The following is a 12,536-nucleotide window of genomic DNA, read 5'->3' as shown; positions in this document are numbered from 1 at the left end:
ATTGCATCCTGGGCCGTCTCCAGCCATCCTGATGAATTACTGGTCACTGGATCCAGATGGCTCTGGAGAGGAAAGGAGGCTGGTGATCTTGCACAGCCCTCTGTCACTCAAAACAAAGTCAAGTGCAAGTCATGTCATCATTTCTCTGTTGTCATGGTCTACTTAGAAATCGAACACAGAGAATTTTGTAGGCCTGAACTGGCCCTTGGCATCATTTCTTACGGTAATCAATATTAAATAAACAACTTATAAACATGGCCCACAAATCATTCACAGACCCGGAAAGATTGCTAGTGGTTTGTGCTCCCTACCTTCCCATTTTCACCTTGTTCTATTTTCAGCAATCTCAGGGAAAGCAGAAATTAAATTCAAACTTGAAATGTGCCTGAGTTGAGATTCCAAGCGTATATTCACAGACAAAAGGGATTTACATGAAAATGAACAAAAGTCAGATGAATAAAATGCAAAAACAACTCGCTGGACATAAATCCTAGTGACAACCACTCCTGTGGAGCAGATCACTTAGGACAAGGCTGACTGTTCAGGGGACCAGTGTTGGGCGTGAGAGAAAGGACAAAGGTGACATCGTGTTTCCTATCTCACAGTAGCCAGCATGTTCTTGGCATGTAAGAGAAGTTTACTAAATGTCAATGAATTTGTTGTCCCTGAGAAGGAATTCATAAAGATATGTGCACATATAGATATAATCTATATCAGATTATTTACCATCTCAGGGAAGGGGAAAGGGAAAGAGGGAAGGTAGAATTTGGAGCTCAAACCTTTAAAAAAATGCTAAAAATAGTTTTTAACCATAATTGGGGAGAGAAAACACCTACATACATATACACACTTACATATATATACATATATATGTATGTATGTATGTATGTATATATGTATGTATACACACACATACAAAAGAATTTTTTAAGAGATGTAAGACTTTGGTTCAGTCTTTCTGGCCACCTATTGGATATGTGGTCAAGCATTTTTTAACATTTAGCAAGTTTTTACTGAGCACCAACTGTGTGCGCCATGCCAGGTACACTGGACATAATGCACTGTTCCTTCTCTCTACAAGCTTTCAGTCAAGCTGTGAAGAAAAGACATGTGTGCTTCAACCAGGTAATAGTGCAAGGGATATATGATTCAATAGGCAGCCAGCTGGCACAGAAGACAGAGCACTGCGCCTGGAATCAAGAAGTCCTGAGTTCAAATACTGCATCAGATGCTAGCTGTATGACCCTGGGCCCTTTGTTCCTCAGTTTCCTATATGTGAAAAGGATTATAAAAACCAAATGAGATAATATTTGTAACGCAATTTGCAAACACTAAGGCACTAAATAAGGATATAATAGCATCAAAGGTAGTAGAAAATCAAGACCTTTGGGGCTGAAGATTATCGTAACTTGGAAAGGCCTTTTGAGCACATGTACTTCTCGTTAACCTATAAAATGAATTTCTGATTGCATAACTATCTGTCAGTCTCCTGAGGAACATCAGGGTGATAACTCAGGAAGACCTGAGTTTGATTCCTCCTTCAGATACTCACTGGCTACTTGACCCTATCTAGGTGGGCAGTCTCCCAGAGCATCATCTGAATAATGAAGGGGTTTGGATTCAAAAGCCTCTAGGACCCTTTCTGACTTTAAAATTACGATCCTCAGAAGTTCATAAAACAGGGAGATGCCCTTTCTGAGCCAAGCAGATGCAATGGGGAAGGTTGAAGTGATCACAGAAAAATCATAACCTCTCTTTGCCTCAATTTCCTCATCCATAAAATGGGAATAACAATACTAAGGTTGTGGTGGGATGCAAATGAAATAATGAATGTATAATTGGTTCCTATCTTGGAAACATTTGAGAGGTAACTTTGAATAGTGAATAGAAGGCTGGTGTTGGAGTCAGGAAAAATTGGATTTAAATCCCACCTTAGATGCCAGTTATGTGATCCTGGGTCTCAGTTTCCTTATCTGTAAAATGAGTTAGGCCAGATAGACTTTAAGGTTCCTTCCAACTCTAAGCCTATGAATATCTATCAAGATGGCTCTTCTTCAGACTTTTTTGTTTGGTTGGTTTGGGGTTTGTTTGTTTGTTTTTTAGTACGTTGCATGAAAGAGCAGACCTGGACAGAAAAACATGATTTCAAGTCCTGTTTTTGATCTATTAACTGTGTGACCTTGGGCAAGTCACCTAACCTCTTCATGTCCCCAGGCAAACAGACATCTCTCTGTATCCATGGAATGATCTTTACAATCTATGCTAGGAGCTCCCCACACTGAAGAAAGCACAGGTCCTCACAAAATTAACGATGCTGCTAATAATAATAATGTAGCTGTGGGCCTAGCTGAAAAAACTGGGAAGGAAAATTAGGCTATGCTAAGAATATGAATAAAAATGGCATTAAACATCTTTGGTCAATTTACGCTCCCTGGATTAGTAGTGATATGTCTTTGCCAGAACTTCAGTATACTTTGGAAAAAGAGTTTTTTTTTGGCTCTAAGGGTTTGATTCGTGGGAGAGTAAAAGAAAAATAATGAAAGGAAATGAAAAGAAAAGCCTAGATACTGTATGCAAATGAATTAGCTTTATATAGACGTAACATCAGAAATTTTTGATAGGTTGCTATTTATCCCTCAAATATCCCATTGGAGCCCAAATATACAAAGTATAGCTAATAATGGCCATTATCTTTCAACTAGTAGCTAATTAAGCTATCTTAAGTTTGAAGTCAAAAGTATTAGCCATGCATCCTGATCATTGAAAATCAAGGCTTCCTTCTCAATAAAAAAAAAACAGCCTCATGTTCCAAACTATGTATAGCTGTATGCTTTATGATAACTAAGAACTGGAAACAAAGCATATGTAAACAAATTGTGGTACATGAATGGAACAGAATACTATTGTGTGTGATGAATAAACAGAACCACAGAACTGTAGAAACTGGTGCAGAGTAAAGCAAACAGTCAAGAATACAATATAGAAATTAACAACAACCATGCAAATGGAAAGAATGGCACACCAAAACTATCGAAAGTAAATGAAACAAAGTTATAAAAATCAAGTAGGATTCAAATGAAGAAAAATGAGAAAACAACCCCACCCACCACTTCGTGGAGGCCAGAGGTCCATAGATGTCACACATTACACATGTTTTGGGGCTTTTTCAGTGTATCAATCACTTGCGCTGACTTCTTTTCCCTCTCTTAAAAAAATGTTATTTGTCATATAGAAGGGTTCTGAGAGGGGCGTAAAAATACATAAGACACTGTGATGATGTAAGAAATAGAAAATGTCAATAAAAAATCAATTAAAAAAAAGAAAATCAAGGCTTCCCTAATTATAATTAAATACAGTTCTGCCCTAGAAAACTGATTTGTTCATCATTTTTTGCTGGTTACTGGACCTAAATGGCATCCCCTTTATAAACTACTATTTTTCAATGAAAAACCCTAAATATAACCCAAATGGTGATTTTATGAGATTTTTTAAAAATGCAATGCTATATACTTTCAGAAATCCTATTCAAAAGCTCAGCAATGCTAGTGAATTCTTTCCTAGTCAAATCTTGCCTTATGTTACTTACTTGTGGTTGAGACACCACAGAGAAAGGCACCACAGCAGAGGGCGATGCCATGGTAACTAAGGAGATGCACGAAGGGGGTCCCTCTTCAACACTGCCGAACTGTGAGTCCCAGGCCTGGTGTTACTTATCAAATGCCAGTCATACTGGTAGAATTCTGTGCTCCTAGAAAAGGACAAGAAGACATTTCTTTAGACAAATAGGAAAATCATGCACAAGAAGAAAATAAAACAAAGGCATTACGGTGATAAGCTTTCAGAGGAGCAAATCGAACCCTCCCAACTACCCACCATAACAGATTAGGTGTATTGTAAATAAATCCACAGCCAAACAGAAACATTTGGAGCCTCATCTGCTACTTTTATCATTTATAATGAATTATTATTTATTATAATTAAATTAATTTATTATAATTAAATATAATTTATAATAAAATTACAAGCTATTTGTATAGTATTTAAATATATTTATATAACCCAGTATTTTCTGTGAGCCTGCTGGCAAAGCAATATGGGGGAGTCACCCATTTTCATATAAGGAGGGAAAGAAGCTGTTCTAACTAAATAAGATAACAATTATATAAATAATTGAAATGCTGATTGTATTTGCAAGCAAAATACACTTATAAATCATAACCAAACAACCCTGAAAAGGGAAAAACACGTAACTTAGCATAGATGGGGGCTAATATTTTCTTGCTGTTTTTTTCTGGAGCAGCGGCAGCTGTTAAGATATCCTGCACAAAGTACAGTTCCTGCACTTGAGTTATACGTGAGTAGAACCTTGGAATCAGAAGGACTTTGGCTCAAGACCTGCTTCTGACATACTAGCTACGTGACACTGGGGAAGGCTCCCTCCCCGAGAACTACCAGAAACTAAAAGTTGCAAGAGAGTTGTGGCTCAAGAGTGGTAGAGGGGGAATCCTCACCTTCCGATAACCAATGAAATCATTGGCTCTGACCCCAAAAATGGGAGTGGAAAGGGTGGTAATGTGCCCATCAAAGAACATTCTACAGTAAAATACCCAAATGTAACACAAACATCCAATTTTGCCAAAATGCTGTTACGTTTGGATAACAATACAAGAGAGGAAGAAGAAAAAAAAATATCTCCATTGGAAGAAAAAGAAATTGTATGTCACTCACTCCTTCTTTCAATGCCCTACAGTTATTAGAATATAATTTTCTAGTATTACCCACAAAGAATAAAGTTACATGATTTTCTGGAGGGCTTGCTTGACAAACACACTGGTCAAAAGATGAATTTTAGAGGAATTCTACCACCTATTAGATATATAGCCTTGGGCTCAGTTTTCTCATTTGTTTAACAAAATTAATATCATAATACCAGTCAGGCTTACTGACAGGGTTATTATAAAGCTTAAATATAATACCTGTGAAAGTGATTTGTAAACATTAACCACTCTCTAAGCCTAAACAATTGGCTAAAATGATGAGTTTTGACTGATAAGTGTTCACCACAATTAGCATTACCCAAAGACATCATGCTGCCACTCTATCTTCATGACATGCCATGCCACCCTCACCCAGCCTCCACTTCTGGCTTTCTCTGCTAGCCAATACAATATTACCATTCCTGAAAAGAACACAGGTCTTCCTGTAGGAATTCTCTTCTGTGTCACTCATTATCCCTGTGACTTCCCTGATTAAAATACTCCTCCCTTGACCATCACACCTCCTTTACATGTGCTGCCTTCTCTTATTAGAAGGTAAGCTTCTGAAAGATAGGAATTTTCTTCCTTCTTCTATCTGTACTCTAACCAAGCTTGTAAATGCAAGTTCAATATCACTGTCTCCACTTCCAAATACTAGTTGTGTGATCCTGGGCAGAACACAACTTCATGGTGGTTTAGTAACTCTCCAAGGTTGTAAACTGTAGAGAAGGCTTTGACCTACATTGGCAGAGGGGAGTTTCCCCACTTCTGAATTCTCTATAGCAATGAAATCAGTTTCCATTCTCTATCCTTATTTACAAAACAATACATTGAGTCACATTGTAAGTGTTTATTAGAGCTTCTTCATTCAATTATTCAAACTATAAAAAGAAGCAACCAAGAACCTTGGGTAATTATTTGGTTTTAACTTAGAAGGTAAAAGGAAAATGAAAAATTACCACATATAGTGAACTTTTGAAGAAAATCTCTCTCTAGAAAATGCTTTGGGGAGTTTCTCAGACTTCCTACCAAGATGGCTGCCTGAACTGAAGGCAGGTTGCCCAGCTCCTCCATACCTAGTCAAGAAAAACTCTGAGGTAAAGCAACAGACCAAATAAAGAGCTAGGGATTCAATGAAAACTATAGTAAGTTGCATGTTCCACCTCAGAATTACACAAAAAGTCAGCCAGAAATCCAAAAGAACTAAGAGAGAAAGGACCTCGCAAGCAAGGTGAGCACCAGGAGGACCAAAGATCCAAGTGTAATGGAATACCTGGAGGGTTGCCCCCAAAAAAACCCTAGTTTTGGAATCTTAAAAAAGTTTCAGGAAGCAGCAGACTGAGTGGTACTGATCAGTGTACAGTGTATAGAACTCAGACTCAGAGGGCTCAGGTCTAAGGGTTCTGAGGTCCCTAACATTATCCTAAGAAGCTAGAGAGGGTCCTGAAGATCCAGAGTTCTGAATGATTTATGGTAAGATCAAACAATAGAAGAAAATATAAGATATCTGACATCAAATATAAGATATATCATACTTCTATAAATGAATATGGAATGAACTAACCTGGAAGACAGGTCAAAGAAAGACAACTTGAAAATCACCTGACTCCTGAAAAACCATGATAAACCCCCCAAAAAGCCTGGATGTTAATTTTCAGAAAATGAAAATTGTCTAGACATATGAGAAGGCAGACAAAGAAAGAAAGAATCCACAGATCACTTCCTGAAACAAAAAGCCCTAGGAAGGTCATAGCCAAAAGCTAGAGTTCACACATCAAAGAAAACTACAGTTAGGGTCACACAAGATCTGGCAGCTTCAACTATAAACAAAAGAAGATCTTGGAATACAACATTCCAAAAAATAAATGAGATAGGTTGCAATGAGGGAGGGGGAGGATAAGGAGAGAAAGAGGGAAATTGACCTTTAATGGAACAGAGGGCGACTTTCGAACATTTTTGATGAGAAAACTAGACTTGAGTAACAATTGTGAAATTCAAACATAAGAGCTGAGAGATAAACAGAAAGGAAAATTTATTTGAGCAACTGGATGGATAAGCGCTAAGAGTCTAATGAGGGAGATGAAACAAAGACCTGGGGATAGATTGGCTCTGTTCTGAGTTTGATGAGGGGAGAGAAAAGAAAAAGTAAAAACATGAATATATTAGTACAGAAAGGAGAAAGAAGAAGAAAACTTGCCATTTCTTCTTGCTTTTTAAAGGGAGCTAGCTGGCACTGGACCTGTGCAACCACAGAGAAGTAGTTTAACCTCTCTGGTCCTCAACTGTCTCACCTATAAAATAGAGATAATAGCACTTCCCTCTTAGGATTGTTGTGAAGACAAAAAGAAGTAATATTTGTAAATACTTTGCCAAACTTAAAACACCATATTGATGCCAGCAATTATTATATAGTCTCATAATTGGGGCATGACTATATATAAACATGGCAGAAGGCATTAGGAAAACAGAAACAAAGATAATCTTCACATTACATTTTAGAGAAAAATCACAGCAGAATGCCATAAAAGCTTGGTTAGCAGCTGCTTCCATTACCTTAAAAAGTTGGGTTTGAGCCTCTTTTATTGATAATATCACTCATGCTACTGTGCTAACTGTGCTTTAGCTTTGAAATCTGTGTGAATCAGTAGGCATCAAAGGCTGCCCACCACCCCTCTGTGTTTCCTTCTCCTCTTCATTTGACTGACTTCAACACTATTTTTACTTGCTTTATTTCTGATTAGCTAAGAAATCTGTCAGTGTGTTCCAGTTTCCCTTTGAATTGGGCTTTCATAGAGCTCACTTCCCAGACATCAGAAAAATGTCTCTTCTATCTGAAATAAACAATGGATGATTGAAAGTACACAAAAAATAAGTTTGGTATAGAAATATAACAAACTTAAAAGGGAAACAAGATGAGATGTCAAGGAGGAAGTTTAGAGGGAGGGTAATACTGGGAAGAGAATAGCAAACTATGCTAGAAGGGATGATGTAAAGGAGAGGCTGGTAGAAAAGGAACGAATGAGAATCTAAGAAGTACCTTTGTAAGAAACCACAAAGGATATGGTTTCAGAGAAACCTGAGAGGATTCTATGAAGTGATACAGAATGACGTGGGCAGAACCAGGAGAACAGTTCCTACTACAGCAACAAACTTAGGGAAATGAATGACTTCAAAAGACTTAAGAACTTGATAATCAATGCAATGCAAACCATGATTCCAGAAACTCCATGATGAAGACTGATGGACTAAATGTGCAAAATGAGATGCACGACTTTGCACATGTGGGTTCCTTGGCCCAATATGGGAATTTGTTTTGCATGACTCTGCATTTTTGTTACAAGAGGTTGAGGTTTTTCTTTTTCAATGCAAGAAAGAGGAAATGGAAGAGAGGAGAAAATGCTTATTAACTGAAAGATAGGGTGACAGATGACCTCTCAGAAAATTAGGAAATGAATTAGCAAATTGTGGTTTCTGAATTCTCGTATGTGTAGAACCCTGAGTATAGGACCTGGTATAGAGTGGAGGGGATAGAACCAGAGGAACAATTAATATCGAGAGAACAACACTATGAAATCAAGGAGCTTTAAAGGAAGAATTCTGATCCAAGCAACGATCAACTAAATCGACTAAGGACTTAGAGAGGGATGAATAAATCAGAGCAGCACTTTAGAAAGATCACTTCGGTGGCTGAGTGGAGGATGAAATGGAACAGGGAAAGACTTGAGGCAGAGAGACCATAATGATCTGGGTATGTAATGTATTTTTAAAAATAGTTTATTCTAACATGAAAGAGACAACAGTAACAAAGATAATCTTCACATTACATTTTAGAGAAAAATCACAGCAGAATGCCATAAAAGCTTGGTTAGCAGCTGCTTCCATTACCTTAAAAAATTGGGTTTGAGCCTCTTTTATTGATAATATCACTCATGCTACTGTGCTAACTGTGCTTTAGTTTTGAAATCTGTGTGAATCAGTAGGCATCAAAGGCTGCCCATCACCCCTCTGTGTTTCCTTCTCCTCTTCATTTGACTGACTTCAACACTATTCTTATTTGCTTTATTTCTGATTAGCTAAGAAATCTGTCAGTGTGTTCCAGTTTCCATTTGAACTGGGCTTTCATAGAGCTCACTTCCCAGCACAATCTGGGGGCCTATGATCTACATTTCAGGATGAGCTACCAGTTATTTATTGTTGTTGGGAGTGTCAATTGCCAAAGACAGAAAGCACAAATGTAAGAGATTATATCTTAAATCCAAATGTGTTTTGGTTCAAGAATTTTTTTTTTAATAGACAATTGATGAAAGTTAAGACTATTTCACTTTCAAGGTCTCTTCCAACTCTGAAATTCACTGGTTATAACTAAATAGGTAATCTTGGTAGATTCTGGTTGTTGATACAATTGGCCCAGTGGGGCACATGGCACCCTAAGCCTTGGGAGAGGAGCTCTGAAATAGACCTTCTCCAATTCACAATTAGGCAGTTAGTCAGTTGGTCAACAGTCAACAAGCATTTATTAAGTGCTTACTATGTACCAGATACTTGTTAAGCACTCAAGATACAAAAAGGGGGAGGGGGGAGGAAATAGACCCTGGCCTCAAGGGGAGTATACATTCTAATGGGAAAAACATGTAAACAGCCAGCTACACACACACACACACACACACACACACACACACACACACACACACACACTACATATAGAGTGGATGAAAGATAATTGCAAAAGGAAAGGCACTGACAGCTGAGAAGACCATAAAAGGCTTCATACAGAAGGTAGGATAAGCTGAATCTTGAAAAAAAAAATCCAGGGAAACCAAGAGAAAGATATGAGGAGGCCAAGGATTTCATGAATCGAGTACAAAGACTGGAATGGGAGTAGGAGCACAAATGGATGAGAGTAGGAACACTGTGTTTGAGGAAGAGTAAACAGACCAGAGTACTTAGATTAAAAAAAAAAAGAAATAAAGTGAAAAAAGGCTGGAAAGGTAGAAAAAGCCAAGCTATGAAGAGCTTTCAAATGCTGAGCAGAGTTTATATTTGATCCTGGAGGAAATAGGAAACCAATGAAGCGATCTGGTCAGAAATAAGAGAGTCACTGGATTGCTCAGGAAATTGATTTGAATGGATCCCTTTGGTCTGTAGAACAAGTAGCAATAGAGTTCTCTGCGACTCTCTTAGAAAAAGAATTCATGCCATCAGGAAGGAAAAAATCAACCAGCACAAGACACCACAGATGGTCATAATTGCCAATAATAATAACAGCCCATGATCTATTCTGTTCTCATAGTAGAAAGCACTAAAGGATGAATGAACTTGGATAGTCGTTAAGATGTCACTAGATAATAATATCCACACAAATGAAACACAATTCTGAAAGTTGTTTAAAACAATACTAATAACTCACACAGATACAACACTATATTCCTTTAAATAACACTTTTAAATCCATCATCTCATTTGATCCTTATAAAAACAGCATAATGAGCCTAATATTCTCATTTCTAAATTATGCAAAATTAGACCAAATTCAGAAAGGACAAATGACTTTTGAAATGTGGAAGAGTGACCATGACTCAAACCCAGATCTGGATTGACAGAAGCCCTGGCATTTTTCCTGGCTGCCTCCCATGCCTGGAATGCTTCCTCATCTGTTTCCTGACTTCCCTGGATTCCTCCAAGTCGCAACTAAAATTCATCTTTCTGCAAGAAGTCTTTCCTGATCCCCCTTAATTCTAGTGCATTCCTTCTGTTGATTATTTCCAATTTATCCTGTATATACTTGTTTGTATACAGTTGCTCACATTTGTACAGTTATCTCCCCCATTACACCATGAACAACTTGAGAGCAGCAACTCTGTTTTGCCTTTCTTTGTAGCCTCCATGCTTAGCACAGTGCCTGGCACATAGTAGGCATTTAATTAATGTTTACTGATTGCTCAATTGACTTGGTATCTTCAAAGAGAGAAGATACCAATCAAAGTGAAAGCAATAATAATTTAACAATCTTTTAAATCTTCTATTTCTCCAAAGAAATGAATAGGGCTTTAGAGACATTATCTTTAAGATATGCCAGAGTCAATAACAAAGATGATAGACTACTAGTGCAATTTTACACAAGGAAAAAAACAAAACCTCAAGCAGGAGGATTATCTGCATTCTCCAAAAATATATTTTGAAAAACAGTGGCAAACAGGGAGATTATCTGCATTCTTCAAAAACATATTTCAAAAAACAGTGGCAAATAGATTGCTTGCCATCTTGGGGAGGGGGCAGAGGAAGGAGGGAGAAAAAAATGGAGCTTAAAATCTTATAAAAGTAAATGTTGAAAATGATCTTTACATGTAATTGGAAAAAACGAAATGCCATTAAGTGGAGAGGGTGAGAAACAGGGGCAGAGTGAAAAGTAGAAACTTCTCTAAGATTGGAATGCTCTTGGTAAATCGTTAATGATGCAACCCCCCCTCCTCCAAAAAAATCCTTTGTAAAGCAATGCATTGTTGCCTCCCTATTCAGACAGAAAGATTTAGTGTTTCATTGCTACAGCTAATACAGTGAATTGTGCTTCTCTCAGCGGTGAAGCATTAACTCCTCCTCCTCATCTATGGAAACCAATTACATTGCATCTTAATTACTAATCAACACAAAGACTCATATTGAAGCAGACAGGATGACAAAAATGACAATACCAAGGCCAAATGCCATTGGGTCTCTAGGAGGGTAAGATGGCTCACTTTCATCTATTTGCTACTGTCTCCACAGATCAAAGCACTGTGTCAACTGCAAAATCCCACAGGAATTTTTTTTAAAGAAACACACTCCTCTTTGTACCCAAGCCTGCTGTCTTCTCAGGCTCCCTAACCTCAAACAGCAGCCCCATAAGCCAGGTTAGAGATTCCATTACCAACCAACTGAGTGACTCCTGCCAGTGAGTACAGGAGTTATCCATTAGGCTGGGTCCCAGGAAAGGGAAATATAGCCCTAATCTCTGCCCTAAATTCCATTTTTATACTGCACTGACCTCATGTGCATACGTTCATCAGTGATGATCCTTACTCATGAGTAAATCATATTGGTCATTCCTGCCTCACCCAGTAGTTTATTCTATTATAGTGAAAAAAGAAAAGGTTCTCTCCAGGCTCTGAGAACATTCCATAGTACAGCAATGAAACACGACAATTTGCAAGGATTGCACAAGGCCAATCAAGGCAACATGGAAAGCATTTTGCAAAATCAGTCCTGATTTAAGGAGATGATAAAAAATGAGAGCATCATTGTGACATAACTCAATGAGGATAATTTAGAATGCGATATAAATTAGATCTAACTTCAAGCCAGAAACACAGAAATAATATCAACATAAGTGGCCTTGGAAAGCTTGTCCAATCTTATCTTATAAATGAAGAAATCAATATGGGAAAGTTCAAATGACTTGCCTCCAAATCACAAAGCTACTTTTCCCAATAGAAAGCAATAGAAATAAAAATTTTGTTCAGGAACAGTTGGAAATTGATGAATATGCTTAAAGCAAACATGTCAACTGATATGTCAACTATTGATAAAAACAGATGCCTGAGAAACTGAGAGCTGAAATGCAACTAATGACAGTCAAAACTCTTTACTTTTAATCTGTGAAACTGAGGACAACTGCTATGTTCTGGATGACAAAATCAGCATCCAGAAAAAGAACAAGCTAGAACAATGAGCCAGATTGGCAGAATTCACAGTTGGAAGCAACCTCGGGGGTCATGCAGTCCAACCTATGCTTACCCTTTTTTA

General features: G+C 37.7%; 1 protein-coding gene across 5 annotated transcripts in view; it reads right to left on the bottom strand.

Annotated features, from left to right (window-relative positions):
- The window catches only part of LPAR1 (lysophosphatidic acid receptor 1), a 151,236-nt gene that overhangs the window by 90,743 nt on the left and 47,957 nt on the right, over positions 1 to 12,536 (bottom strand). For all 5 annotated transcript variants that reach the window (XM_072610553.1, XM_072610525.1, XM_072610515.1 and 2 more), the window contains one exon: positions 3,587 to 3,748. In XM_072610553.1, the coding sequence (XP_072466654.1) occupies positions 3,587 to 3,637 (51 nt within the window). In that variant the 5' untranslated portion in view covers positions 3,638 to 3,748. The remainder of the gene's footprint in view (positions 1 to 3,586; positions 3,749 to 12,536) is intronic.

The sequence above is a fragment of the Notamacropus eugenii genome, chromosome 1, assembly GCF_028372415.1.
Source record: "Notamacropus eugenii isolate mMacEug1 chromosome 1, mMacEug1.pri_v2, whole genome shotgun sequence".
In the NCBI taxonomy this organism is placed as follows: Eukaryota; Metazoa; Chordata; class Mammalia; order Diprotodontia; family Macropodidae; genus Notamacropus; species Notamacropus eugenii.
Note: the sequence above shows the minus strand (reverse complement) of the source record. Positions and strands in the feature narration are given on the sequence as shown.